Source organism: Strix aluco, chromosome 6, assembly GCF_031877795.1.
Source record: "Strix aluco isolate bStrAlu1 chromosome 6, bStrAlu1.hap1, whole genome shotgun sequence".
NCBI classification, from domain to species: Eukaryota; Metazoa; Chordata; class Aves; order Strigiformes; family Strigidae; genus Strix; species Strix aluco.
The window spans coordinates 19,978,906-19,993,639 of record NC_133936.1 but is presented as its reverse complement, the minus strand read 5'-3'; the positions used below and the strand labels follow the sequence as shown (position 1 = coordinate 19,993,639).

Below are 14,734 nucleotides of genomic sequence, written 5' to 3'. Positions count from 1 at the left end.
CCAAAATACACACTAGATACTTTCCAGAGAAAAACAGTACATATCAAGTAACCGTTGAGTCATAAAACCCCTAAGTTACTGTAAGCAGATGTTGGTTACAGCTCACATTGATGGGAAGTATATAATCACCACCCCTATAGCCACCCACTGTCCGTTTCTGGTCCAAGAACTTCCCCAAAAGTGTGTTTCTAATTTTATGGAAACCCTTTGAAATTTGGCAGAGTTTTCAAAAGTATGTAGGAAAAAAAAAAGTCTGCCAGAGGTTTGGCCTCCAACTGTGAAAACAGACACTGCCTTTTCAAACTCCTCTCCTAGATCCACTGACCAACACCCAGAAGAGAGAATTTACATTTTTTCAGAATACAGCAGGAAAATGAAGGTCTGTATGCTGCTGAATTCAGCTTTTGGTAACATTTACATCTGTTGTTTTAAACTGTCAGCTATTGCACAAGGCCAGGCTCTGATGTGAAAGTATTTGTTTTAAAGGAAAAGGAAAGGGAAGTCTTTTCAAATGTAGTGCAGGGACATTTTTGCTTGTTGCTTGGACAGATTCGATCAGTTAGAAAGCGTGGGGGGATTTAATTCTTTACAAGCCATAGAAGTGTGCTTCAAGCAATATTAGAAATGTAATTACTGTTTGTTTCTGTCCTGCAGACCCGGATAAAAATCATATTTGGCGTGGTTATATGCCTTTTGCTTTCCTTACTACTTATGTGTATTATACTGCTTCCATCAAGAGGTAAGGCATTTGTAATCTAATGTAGTGTAAACCACAGTATCTTTGGCTACTATGGCTTCTAAAGTTCACAAAAGTTTGTCAAATCATCATCATTGTCCTGTCAGAATTGTTATGGCTTTATCACTTTACAGAAATGTCCTGACAGCTGAAATATCCTGAAGGTAGGATTGAAATGCCAGCAAATGTTGAAACAAGGAACTCCTTGAAGTGAAAAGCACCTGAATTAACTTTACTGTGCATGATATATAATGTTCTTAGACAGGACTGCAAAAATAATTCTCAGATCTCCTCATATTGTGTTACTTTTTGTGTTAGGGGTTAAGAGACTCTCACAAACTGTTAATAATTTCCTTTACCTTGGTGAACTTGTATGTTTTAAATTATTGTGTAATAATTTCAGACATTCTCTATCCAATTAAAAGGTAAACATTTTGCTGTAGGTAAGGTATGATGAATTGTTTGTGAACATATTTTAGATTGCATTTGAAAATTGAAGTCAGTATTGTATAAAATAGGGATGCATAGTTTCCTTTAGTATTATTATGCCAGCTGTAGGTAAATCAACACAGTGTGGTCTGCTGAGTCCTCTGATAAAGTTTGAAGTGAGTGTGGTTTAAAATTTAAAGCCTGAGTGGCACTTACTTGGTGGTCATTTTTTTCTGAGTAGTGTAGTAAGGGCAATATAAGTATTTACATGGCCCTTTCACTATAGCAGATTAACTGAATGCCTCTAAAATAATTAAAATAGTAATAAAAAGCCTATATTCCAGTAACAGTATCTATTTAAAGGGATTTTTTTTTCTATCATTATTCTCTGTTCATGTGTTGGCAGGGTGACTGAGATGAAGAAATTAGTTTTGCATTTACAACTAAATGTTATAAAATCAGCTGTCTGCTTAAGTCTTGTGAAAATTAAGTCCTGTAGTTAATATGCAGGTTTTGTGAAAGGTGAAATCTCTTTCCTACCTGATATTTCTGTGGAATATGGTTATCATGAGTTGCTTCATTGAGAGAAGGGTTGGAGGTTGATTCTGTTACACAGCATGTGAATACGAGGTTAGAATATATCAAGGTGGGAGGCAGAGCTGGAAAGAGATACCACCTCAGCGTGATAGGTTTGACTTTTACTGTCAATGATGGGGTGCCAGATTTTTTGGCTAGCTTAAGAATGGTCAAATCTGATATCTCATTACTAGATAAATGTATGGTATTGAGTCAGACTTACTCATACCAAGTCTGCATGTTAAGGCAGGACAGAATATTTTTATGAGATTTAAATAAAAAAGAACAGTGAGGAAACAAAGGAGACCAAGGATCAGTTTGGCAGCCTGAAGAAGTTGCTAAAGATCATGGAAGGTACTGTAGGAGGAAATGAATGTATTTTTCTCTTCTGAAGTTATCACATTCCAGCTCTCTGGTCTTATTCTGAGCTGATTCAGTACCCAAGTCATTACAAAGAACTCTTTTCATCTCTATAGTTTCTTGGAATAGCGACTTGGTAACCAGTCATATCAGATATCACATTTAAAACCAGTAGGATGATGAAGAATTTATCTTACTTTACAGAATGCTTTTGAAGGAGCGTTTCAGACAGTTGTGGAATACACAAGTATGTTGAACACACAATTATGTTAAACATGTCTGATTTTGGCTTCTCATTCTCAGGTGGAACTGCAAGTGCTGCAGTTATTTGTTTGAATGCCTAAACCTTTTCAAATTCTTAGTAGCCTACTGATCAGTTGTAAAAGGAAGAAATATAAATTAATTTTTCTGTTACAAATTTTGCAAGTCAAAGACAGACAGGAAATAGCTACAGAGATGGAATGTCGTTCGTACATTCCACCTTTACTACTGCTTAACTGAAAGGATGTGGCAGTCTAGAAAGACAATTAATTGCATATGAGAAATGTATAGACACAGACCGACTAAATTTCTGCTTAAGAAATCAGCAAAGAAAAGTGTCATCTGTAATTCTGAAAGAACTGGAAGAAATATTTAGTTCTAGTTTTGTCTGCTAAGTTTCTCATAATTCCATGTTCTTTAAACTTTTCAAAATGTGATAGCTGGTTTTGGTTTACACATGAAAGAGTATTAAAATGTGAAAAATTTTCAAAAGTTATACTGGAAAGTAATTTTCTGTTTGGAGAGGATAGTAAGGGGGAAATACTTAGTTGCAGTTGTTACACAATTTCTGTGGGGCTCAGAAGAGCAAGACAGGCAATCTCAATATAGTGAGTGGCATCTATTCCTAGAAATAGTGACAGAAAATTAGTGACAGTTTTTTGACATTTCTTTGAGTTATGAATGTGCTGTCTGATTTATCTAACTATGATAACCCAGCTATGATAGCCCAACTCTAAACTGTTCGGAAAAAGTTCTTTTCACTTGTACACTGGTATTCCTAGTCTTGTTTTTCTGCAGCATAAACAAGAAAGAAAATACCTGTCTGCAGTTAAAAAGCAATAGCAGAACCACAGGCAGAGTTACATTTAACTGAATGTATTGCTTAGGCTCCAAATTAATCTTTTCTTCTGCTATTTTTAATGAAAATCCAGAATCCTGCCTGTCAGTGTTTCTGTTCTCACTGTACACTTGACCTAGGCATGAGACCAAGACCCTGGTTCTCTGATGTTGCAGAGTAGGTCATAGGGCATACTTCCCAGCCAAGAAGTGCCGAGCAGTTTCTTAGGAACTGGTGGTGGTCTTGCTACACCCCAGACAAATCCATTTTCTGATTCAATAAATGCCTCCGTGTGTTCCAATGCAAAGTCAAACAGGGTGGTTTCCATCATTGTGGAGTGAAAGGAAGATGCTTCCAGTCAGGAACTCAGTTGCTGGCACTGAATTCAGCTGGAGATGGTGCTGTTAGTTGCTGCTTTCTAATTGAAATGCATGTCTAGATATTTGACTTGAAATAAAGAGAAATGGAGAGAAATTCTCATCTTCTTGGCCATCAAAACTGGCAAGTGACAATTAGAGACTATAAACTCTCAGCTGTTGTCAAAGTTCCTTGTAATTGAAAATCAATAGGTTTCGGTGATAGTGTGCTTCCACCGAAAACTGATGGCTCAGTCTTAACTATGAGTTCAGGCTCAGATCTAAGTAGTAGTGTAAACGTAGCTACAGTGATCTGTACGCTGGTGGCAGAGCGCTATCGTAAGGTTATTGGAACAGAGTAATCAAAACCAGTATTAAGATGGGTTAGACTAATTCATACCTTTTCTGTTTAGTACTTTAGACTGCATAAAAATTGGTAGGAATTCACACTAAAATCTTTCAGATAAGTTTTCAAAAACCAATATGCTCCATTAGTTTATATTCCCTCAGCACGGTTCAGTCTGCTATACTTGTGCAGCTTGTGGTCTGTGACAATACTCCCAGGACTATGGGGCTGGGTGGGACTTCTCTTTCCAAATATGACTAGTGCTTTGAAGAAACTCTTTGTTGCTTAAATTCTTAAATCAGCATGAAGTGCTCACCCAGGCAGGCTCTGTTAATTTTCTGTGCTTATTCACATGCTGGTGGCAGAATAAATACTCTGGTTTAGGACTAATTTAAAGGAGTTACCACAACAACTTACCTCTCCAAGTCTATGCTTAGAAATAATGTATGATGGCTATGATCTAAGGTAAATTTTTATACTAGCTTTCCTTTACAAACATATTTTTTGAAAACTCAATTTTCAATAGCTGACAGGGATTATAATGATTCTTTCTCAGTGTATAGTTAGAGAGAGGCTTTTTTTCCTTTCCAAGACCCTTATGCAGTAGAGATGTTAGAGTCAGTAGTAAACTAAACCATTCTCATTCTAGCATGCTCTGGCTTTCTATACACAGCTTCTGTTCCTACCAGTAACAAGAATTGGATCATGCTGCGGAACATGATTTATTCAGACTTCATCTTTTCTTCTCATTCCAAGGGGGGTGTCTTTGAAGTAACCGTCACTGAGAAAGCAGTGGCACACCTCACAAAAAATCATTGAATGTAATGCAGGTATGGAAAATCAGATTCAGCTGATGTGGAGCTGAGTGTGACCAGACGTTCTGGAGCAGGATCAGGAGCATTGGAATTAATTTCTGATGCTGAACTGGGCTGTGGTTTCCTCAAGTGGAAGGCTGTTTTACTGTGCATGTTGAAGGAGGTTGTAGTCTAGCTATTCAGCATCAACCCACAGAGATGAGAATGGACATTCTAGTCCAGAAGCTAACCAGTTTTTTTTTGGCAAGTCATCTATTTGCTGTGTAGCAGTGGGTGTTAAATAAGATACATATAAAATACATATAAAAATATATATTGAATACGTATAAATACATATAAAATACATATATACAACTACATATATAAAGATAACAAATACAGAAACCAGAATACTTTCTGATTACTGTGTATGCTTGCTTTAATTTGGCAGGAGTAGACACAATTTATATGGACGCACATTAGACCTTGTTGTGGAATAAGCCAACAGGGCTTTGAAATCTAAAGCAAGGGTTGTGTTGGTCTACCTACATCCAGTCTTTGAAAGGTAATAAACTTGATAATACAAACAGAATTTCACAGTGATGGATTGGTGTGCATAAAGTTAATCTGAGTTTAATATAATTGAAAGTTCTGCTTTCTGTGTTTTATTAAGCTCTCTCACAACAGTGAACTGAGCAGTAAAGGAGAAGGTATTTGCATAAAGCCAGTGACAAGTAATAGATGCTTACAGGCTTTCATCACCACAGTTATACATGTATGTCGAATATACTCAAATGCATGACTGAGTAATTATGATCATGGAATATATAAAGCAAGTTACACTGTGAAGCAAAATAACCAATTCAGTGCACAGAGCAATACAGAACTGCACCCTGTAAATGAATGTAAATGGACCACAACGGATTAAAACTAATACAGTGGGGTGATGAAAGGAAAAGAGCAAAGCTGAAATTTGGTAAGCTTTCGTTTCTGTGGTTGGCTCTGCTATTTTCTTCCTTTTTGTCCCTGAGCATCTTTTTTCTTCTTTGTTATTTCATAGAGAAACAAAACACAATGAAAGAATTTACCAAGTCTACCAACAGCCATCCAAATCAATGTCTATATAGTGCTGCACACATGTAAAGTACTTTTCATGTTAGGGTCTGTTCTGTGAGCAGAGATTTCAAATACCATTGTTGAACCAGTCTTTAGTTACAGAAGAAAGAATCCGCAACAATTATAGGAAACAATTAAAGATGCTGCTTTTAATTAAAGCATTCAAAGATATCTTCTGTTGCCTAGAAACAAGCATTCAAAATTATAAGTAATCAAGTAAGAAATAGCTGTGTTCAGATTTTTGCAGTCCACTGGTAGAAATTGAGATAGGAGAAAACACATTTTGAAAGTCCATACCAGTTATAATATATTACCACAGAATATTAAGTATGTAAGGGTGAGATGGCTAACAGAGTAAAGGTTTAAATCAGAGCTGGGAATATTAGACCAGAGATGAGACTTTTGAGATACTGTTTGTCTTTTTAGTAAAAAGTCCTCTTAAACTGAGAGAAGGAACCAGGAAGTTTTACCAGATTAAGGTATCAAACAGGACTGCAAATTTAAGCCTCCTATACAGACAACCATGGAAATAGATCTTAACAGTGGATTTCTTTTGCTAATAGTCATATTTACTTAGAGAATTTAAACTGAAAGCTAGTGATAAGTAATCACCACTCAATATAAATAGAACTGAATTCTTCTTTGGAATTATTTTCTATGCATTTTTTTAAGAGTTTATCATCTGTGCTTATCATTAACATATCAAAGATGTCTAAGATACAGTCATGGTGTTAGCAAGAGGAATTAACTTCTTATTGAACTTCTTGGGATATTTTCTGGACATATTGCTAGCTCAGAGTTTATACTGATAGGTTTTTGCCTATGGATTGGCATTCAGTTTTATTTCTCATGACAGCTTTCTTCTGCATTAGTGCAGACAAGGCTAGTGTCAACAGTCAACCTGACATGTGTATTCTACAGTAAGTAATAGTCACTTAGCAGAAGAAAACATGTATTATCATTACAAAGTGCCATAGAAAAGAATATGAAGAAACATTTCCCAGGAAGTCAGTGTGATCTTAGCAGAGAGGGCAGCTGTAATGAGGAAGTGATGGAGCATGATATGAAACCTGAGGGCAACGAGTCATCTTGATTATCTGGCTGTCATCTGAGAGCTCTGAAGGAAAAAAAAGGGGAAGTGGCAGAGATCTACTAGGCTGCAGCGTGACATCCCCACTACCTCTGAAGACCATGGTAAAAGTCCCCTTGATTTTAAAGGAAAAAAGGATAGAACCCAGAATGCCTAGACTTAAAAGCTGCCATTATTATGGTCCTGAACTTGAAAAACTGGCATTTATCAGAAATGTTCCTGTCTTTTGAGGATTATGTATTTTGAGTACTCTCTCTTGTGAACTGTAGTTTTTCTTTTTTGCTTTTTTTAACATTTCTATAATGGGATTTTTCATCTCCATGCACTTAGCAAGCTAGCATTTTCAGAATTACCCTCTTCTCATCCAGTTGATTGTCCTTAAATTACGTTTTTAAAATCTGCCCTAGCTTAAGGTGTTTAGCTTTGGGAAGAAACATAGTCAGACAAGAGCCACAAAACCAGCCACAATTTTGTGTGTTATTTTTATGCAGCTATGTTATCTGCTTATAAATCAAATATTGGAGTACCTATCTTCTCTCCAGAATCATTGCCAGTTTTCTTTTGCAGCATTAAATAAAAAATTGAAGTTGGAGTTCACTCATTCATTACTTTTCAACATTATTTCTTCCTGCACAGATTCATCTATTTTTTTCATGTGGCTACTAAGAAATATATGTGGATGGTGATTATTTTGCAAGGCTTATATCCATCTTCTAACACTGGTTGATGAGGCATTTATGAAATTTGGCAGCAAGGGCTTGTATGCACATCTTGATGTCTGACTCTGCTGAATATGTGCACATCCCTATTAAAATAGTTGTCTCTACATACCACACAAGTTCATGAAACCCATGCTTTAAAAAAAGTTTTGATTTGTCTTTTGCGTGAAAAAGGCTTTTCTTGGACTCACAGGGTCTACAAGTAAATACATCTGAGTGAATAAATGACTGGGTGAAATAAAGTAGTTTGTCTGGTTTCTAATTTTGTATTCCTAAAGGTGAGTCCTTCAGAGACTGAAGGACCTTATCAGAACAGGAAAAGAGAACTTTCTTTTCTGCTGTGCCTACTCTCTGCATGCCTCCAGGATTATGCTATCCTCACTGTTCCCTGGTGCTAAATATAGAAAAAAATAAATATTGGACTAGTAATTTTTTTTTTCTTTTTTTTTTTTTTTTCCACTTCACAGCATTGCATTAACACAAACTTTCTGTCTTATTCTTAGTTGTCAACACAGATGATGGCCCCAGAGCTCTTACACTGGAGGATTATTTGAATGGAAACTTCCAATATAAAACATTTTTTCCATACTGGGTGTCAGGTAAGTAAGACTTTTTCTCAGACATACATAAGCCTTTCTAATATGTGTTTCCAGACTGATTTACACAGACTCAGAAATGTATTTTCCTTCCGGCTTTACTGTGAATGAATGCTAACTATGAAATTAAACAATCTGCTAGTCAAAACTTATGGTTGAAATTTACTATTCTGTCAGTCATTCTAGAAATTCCAGGTATTTGATGTTTCAACAGACATGTTTGAGTCAAGTATAAACTATAATTTTACAGAGGCCTTCAGTGTTTTATTTCTTTTACTGTCATATTCATTGCAGCAAGTGAAAGAAATATGTCAATGTGTCAGTCATTTCTTAAGCAATCTCCTTTTTTGTGTTTGTCACAGTGCTTTTTCACTTACCATTTGTAATAACTGAAGTAGCCTGTCTTACAGGGCCCATCCTTCTTTGTTTTCAGTAGTACATAGCTCTGCAATGAGTCCAGCTGTTCTTATCTCATTTAAGGAAATGCTGAAACTGCTGAAATTCCTGGGTTCCAATGCATTGCATAGAAAACAAGGTTGAGTTTCTAAGCAAGTTCCTTAAGGTAGAAGATAAAGACATGAAGTGAATTGCTGCTGATATATCTGCCTTTGTGTGGCTGAAATACTAGTCTTGTTACCATTGAATTTCAGCAGCATCAAAAGGCTTGAGCTAGATTGGATTACATTCTAGTGCACACACTACTACCACTCATATCTATGCAGGAGATAATTGCCTGAAGCAATTGTTATTCTCTGACTAGAGACAAGAAACATAGTGCCTGTTCACGTGGAGTCTTACCAAGTTAGCTTTAACCCACAAGTTTAGAACTGAGCTGAAGCCTTCCAGGACATTGCTAAAAGCAGTTTAAGGTTTACAATTAGCAGTTTGAAGTATGTTGACATCACTTGTCTGATTAAAAATTAGGTCACCATTTGTTAGAATTCTGTGTGAATCTCTGAAGTATGTAGGCAGCATATCACCTAAACCTAATATTCTCCTTCTCTCTTTATATCCTTCTCACTTAGACTTATCTTCCCTCTTAACAGTCACAAAGCTCATGCAAAAGTCATGCCATAGATTCCATAGATAGTCGTGCCTACAGCATTGCCTATGTCTACTATTCTTCTGAAGCAAGGAGCTAAAATTGAATATCTCTTCCTAAGGGTGCCTGAGATCACCACAAATGCTGTTACACAAATCACAGAAGTGTGCTCAGAAGATCCAAGTGTGATCTAATTTCCAAAAAATGAACACCTTATACAATGTTTCAGGCTGCTTTTAAATGTTAAAGTCTCCCTCTAGCTACACCAAGTATGTAATTCCTTCTCTCTGTTTATAGCAGATATGTGAAACTAAAATTCTGATCTTCATTCTCTACCAAACTATGGCTCAGGTCTTGAGCACAGGTAGGGTTAAATTCCATTCTCATTGAAGGCTGCTCACCCTCACTTTGTAGGACCTGTGTGAGTAAGGGCAGCATTATTTATGTAGTGTCAGTTACATGGTACTGCTGATATCTATGGAATCTCTGCAGGTAACAATGTTCTGGTGAAATTATAAGCAAAGATCTCAAATGTTTTCTTTAAAACATTTACATTATGATACTGACCTTCTAATGGGTCTGTCTCTGGTATTCTTGATCAGACATTACTGAACAAAATCTGGCATTCAATTATAAAGTTAACTAGCTAATTCTGTGTGCAGTGTGTAACCTTGTGAATGCACTTAAGAGCCCTGAAGACAGTTTGTTGATAACTCTGTACCTTGGCATCATTAGAAGAAAAACATTTTTTATGTAGATGCCAAAAAATATTTGCTCAAAAGCTATTCATTGACAGGAGTGTGTTTTGATAAACAGATCTGTTCTATAGTATCTTCTCTGCAACGTAACAGCCCTTTTGTCTTATTTATAAAGATAATGAATATCTTCATCAGTCTGCAGAAGATGATATTATTCTTTACAATGTTGAAATGAACTACCCAACTACCATCATGACTAACAGCACAATGGTACGTAACTTTTCAATTAATAAAAAGGCAACAAAATGCAATTGCATTGCAAATACCAGTTTAAAAGTGAGTAGATTAAAACCTGACTCATCAAATGCTTATTTAAAGTTTTTTTACTAGAATCTAATCTACTTGTTAATCTTTCAGAAACAAGTTAATGCTTCAAATTATGTGTTGTCATCAGACAAATATTTCATAGCTCTGGAAAGCAATTATTCAAAGGTAATTATTTTAATATACTGCTTAATGAAATTTTTTGTTTCATTTAGTATTTTGTTGATTGTGGTTGCCATAGATAAATGTTTCTTGGTTCTTTTTTGAGAAAGGGGTAGGCTGTGAAAAGGCAGCTGATTATTTTTAATTAGATTATCGTTTTCCAAGTTAATAGTTATTTTCTTGCTTAATTTTTGCAGCTGTGGAGATACTCTTATACAGCATCATACCACATTTATGATCTCATATATGGGTAAGGCCTGTTACTTCTTACAGAGAGCTATGGTGAATACTGTGTAGTGATTTACTTGCAAGCATTTCCACTGAAAAACTCTGCTACCACCCTGCTTTGCTTTTGCCTGAATCTATCAGGTTACTTGTTTACTTGGAAAAAATGGCCTCTAAGAATATCATACAGTCCTTTCATCTAATCATTCACATATCTGGATTGATACGTATTTCATGCCCTAAAAATTACACTGCTCAAGATTCTCATCTTTTTTTCTTCTCTGCATAATTTTCTCCCACCCTATCTTAGCTGCTTGAGTCCACTTCAGTCTTGCACCTGATGTCTCCATGCCCTTCTGTTGTCTAATTCATCCTTTTTATGGTCAATCTAATCTTTAGCTTTCCTAAAACTCACATGTCCTTTAGTGCTCCAGTGATCTTGTAACAGTCCATCCCAGCTTCCTCAAAAGTTTACAGCTTCTCCCACGGCATTCAGTCTCTTTCCCAAGAGATCTTCCCCAAACCACTCCTCTTTCCACCCAAGTTCAGAGGAGGCCATCTGCCTCCCCGTCACCTTTTTATGCCATAAGTAGCAGCATGACCAAATGCTTCTTAGTTCTGAGCAACAGGGGCTGCACTGAGCTGCGCCATTCTTGGGCAACTGTTGGATCAGGGTGGCAGGAAAAGATTGCTGCAAGCTCATGTGAGTAGAGAGGTACTGCATGTGGATCGTGATCCTTAACAAATGTTAACTGCTACTGTTATGCTTGCTTCAGTATGCTATATCCTGAGTTTGCATTTCAAGTAACTTGCTGAGACTGTAATGCAGACTGCAGATAGAGCAAATGGCTGTAGATGCTTGTGCAGTATTTGGAAAGAGGTAAGGCTGGCTTCTTAGGCTGTTGACTATGTTTTCAAAGGGTTGAATTGCAAGCTTTTTACCAGCACTGGTGCACACCATCACAGTACTGCATGTCTCACTGCCTGCCTTAATTTTGCATTGCTCAAGAAACAATAAGCTGTTCAAAAATATAGCCCTTCATGAATTTTAGATGAATGTACAATATAATGATCCATTTGCACTGTGCACAAAAAGCCATCTCAACTTCTTTCTTTTTCAGTGGTTTTGTAACAGAAAATCAGCTTCCACATAAAATTCAGTATATATCCTGGTCACCTGTTGGACACAAATTGGTCAGTAAAGATAAAGTACTAGAATGATTTTGCTTTATGTGGCTAGAAGACATTTATTTGCCTTTGGTTATGATTTTGTTAGGCCATATTTTTGACAGCCCTGTGTGTATTAACCTTGGTTGTAAGCAAGAATGACAAAAATATCAGTTTTAACTTGTTAAAATTTAACTTGTCTGTGTCTCAGTAGAAGAATCTATGTTCTCAGCTACGTCACGTGTTTGTTTGCTAGCCAGTCTCTTATCAAGAATTGACCAACGTAATTGTATATAGGATTAAATGTAGTTTCAAGGCCTGAAAACCAATGTGTTTTCCTTTGGCACTGTATAACACATGAGTTTACTGTGGAGATTAGAGGTGCAGTATTTAAAATCTTCTCTAAAATTTTTACCCTAGGAAATGGCTGCCAGATTCTGATTACCAAAAAAAAAGTTTTCTTTTGTTTTCTTTTTTTTTAATAGCTACTTGATAGCCAAGTACGTATTTCTCAGTAATTATAATAAAACTATTACATATGGTAACAAGTTTATAAACTTTTATACTTGGTTCCAATAATAGTTAGTGGTTCTTTAACTACTTAATCACTACTGACAACATACTTGTGCAAAACAAATTTTTAAACATCATTCTTATTTCAGAAAATACACAGGGAGCTAAATATGAATGGACAATTTATTAGGAAAATTTTTCCATGTTCTAGGAGAGTATCAGTTCTCTCAATTGAATTAAATATTGTTATTTTCTGTATCAAGAATTCTGTAGACAGAACAGAATGAAGATAGTCTCCTATCTTCCTAGTACTAATAGTCTGTGATGTTTTTATACACTCCTTGTATTGTATCTGAGAGTTTTAGGAGTTGCTCTGTTTTTTCATTTAAAGCACATAGTTAAAATGTTACACCGATGTTGCTGACAATTGTTTATAGCTTCAAAAGGCATGATTTTCTAAGAAAGTGATGTTCCTGGTGCTGGTTTCTTAACGACATGTCCATTCATTTGACTGAAATTTAGAGATACCCAAGGCCTGCAAGCATTTCTTGCAATAACTCTCTTTTGGTAACTGATTTACTAGACAGGAACAAACTAGTCCAGACAGAATAAAACCCTTTTTAGTCTCATCTCACATCACCTAGGCCTTTTGACAGGTTTAGAAAAGTTCAGTTATTTTTCACTGTTTATTATTTGTTTTTATCTTCTACTTTTGGTGGAACCGGAAGGAAAAGTCACAAAACACTTCGTCTGAGGGTCTCTTAAAAAAAAAAAAAAAAAAACACCAGCAATCTGAATGAGTTTGAAAGATTTTTATTTTTTATTTCATGATTTTCCACTCCAAAGCTAGCCACAGAATCCTCTGAAGTTTATTAAAATCAAAGGAGTTGTTCAGGATTTATTCTGACATAGTTGAACATACAATCTGGCCTGTAACGTATAATTTATTTACTGAGGTACCTACTTTTGAAGAATTTGCAAGGGTTTTTAGTGTAGCATCTATTTCCTGGTTTGTATTCATTATGTCTTCTTGTTGGTATAATGTAAGAGCATTGACTGCAGAAGATCTTACTCTAACCCCTGTTATTGGTGCCTGTACTCATAAGAAATACTTTCTTGTCTTTAGGTATATGTATATCAGAATAATATCTATCTGAAACAAAGTCCAAGAGAGGCACCAATTAAAATAACTAGTGATGGAAAACAGAATGAAATATTTAATGGGATTCCTGATTGGGTCTATGAAGGTAAGTAAATCTTGAAGGGCAACAACTAACATGTTAAGTGCTTTAGATTACCTGGTTCTCACAATCTGTTCTAAAATATCTGTGATGATACATTATTTTTAGAGCCCTAAGGATTACTTCATTTCCATATTTTATTTGCCATGCAGTGACTGCATTTTGTATTCATAGTGTGTAACCAAAATCCTGAGTCTCTTGTTACTGAAACTGTATCAGTACTTTACAAACTGGGCTTTGTTGTGCTGCACAGGCAGTGACTGGGAAGTAAGCTTTAATGGAAGTTTTAATTTCGGTGAAAATTTGGCATTTCAGTGCATCAAAAAAAATTTTAAAGATAAACACATGCACACAAGAAAAACCCAAGTGAGTTAAATGGGATCTGTGTAGCTGTTTTGAGAGCTCTTAAGGCCTTTCAGAATTGAGATGTATTGCAATACGTTTGGTGTTATTTGTTTAGTATTATTCTCTTTACATGTCTAGGTTGCTAAGAGTAGAATGCTGAAATAGGTAAGAAGATAGATTGCAATGATAAACTATTATGAATGATTATTTTTTTCCTCAGAGGAAATGCTAGCAACAAAATATGCACTGTGGTGGTCTCCAAGTGGAAAATATTTAGCATACGTACAATTTAATGATTCTGACATACCAGTTATTGAATATTCATATTTTGGTGAGGACCAGTATCCTAGAAAAATAATTATCCCATACCCAAAGGTATGTTTTCTCATCTTTTGACTTACTTCCTGTTGAGAAATTAGTTATGACAATGATAAAATTAACTGTGCTTAAAAAATGGTTGTACTTCAGTGGTTAAATCCATTGTGGCCTAAATTAATGAAAGAAAACAAACTTAGGCCAAGTTCTGAAAAGGTATAGGTACATTTAGAATTGCATATATTTAATAATATCAGTGAAATAAATGGAATCAAGCACGTTTTCTGTATAGAAAGGCACTAAATTTGACTGTTTAAAAGGTTTTCTTCTTTATATATGAAATGGTGCAAAGTTAAGTAACATACTACTGCTGTAGTGTCACTCTGAGATCTTATAAGACCACATTTGCCCTATTACACTCAACTGAATAAATATTTTTTAACCTGTCTCCTTTTCTGCAAAAAGTGTTGTAATTTTCCTCGATC

General features: G+C 35.7%; 1 protein-coding gene across 1 annotated transcript in view; it reads left to right on the top strand.

The window, feature by feature from the left end:
- The first annotated feature begins 252 nt into the window (after window positions 1-252).
- LOC141924944 (prolyl endopeptidase FAP-like) overlaps window positions 253-14,734 on the top strand; it is a 40,650-nt gene continuing 26,168 nt past the window's right edge. Inside the window, exons 1-9 of the mRNA XM_074828275.1 lie at window positions 253-379; window positions 655-739; window positions 8,125-8,220; window positions 10,133-10,227; window positions 10,375-10,449; window positions 10,641-10,693; window positions 11,790-11,862; window positions 13,475-13,595; window positions 14,155-14,309. Coding sequence (XP_074684376.1) covers window positions 374-379; window positions 655-739; window positions 8,125-8,220; window positions 10,133-10,227; window positions 10,375-10,449; window positions 10,641-10,693; window positions 11,790-11,862; window positions 13,475-13,595; window positions 14,155-14,309 — 759 coding nt within the window. The 5' untranslated portion in view covers window positions 253-373. The remainder of the gene's footprint in view (window positions 380-654; window positions 740-8,124; window positions 8,221-10,132; window positions 10,228-10,374; window positions 10,450-10,640; window positions 10,694-11,789; window positions 11,863-13,474; window positions 13,596-14,154; window positions 14,310-14,734) is intronic.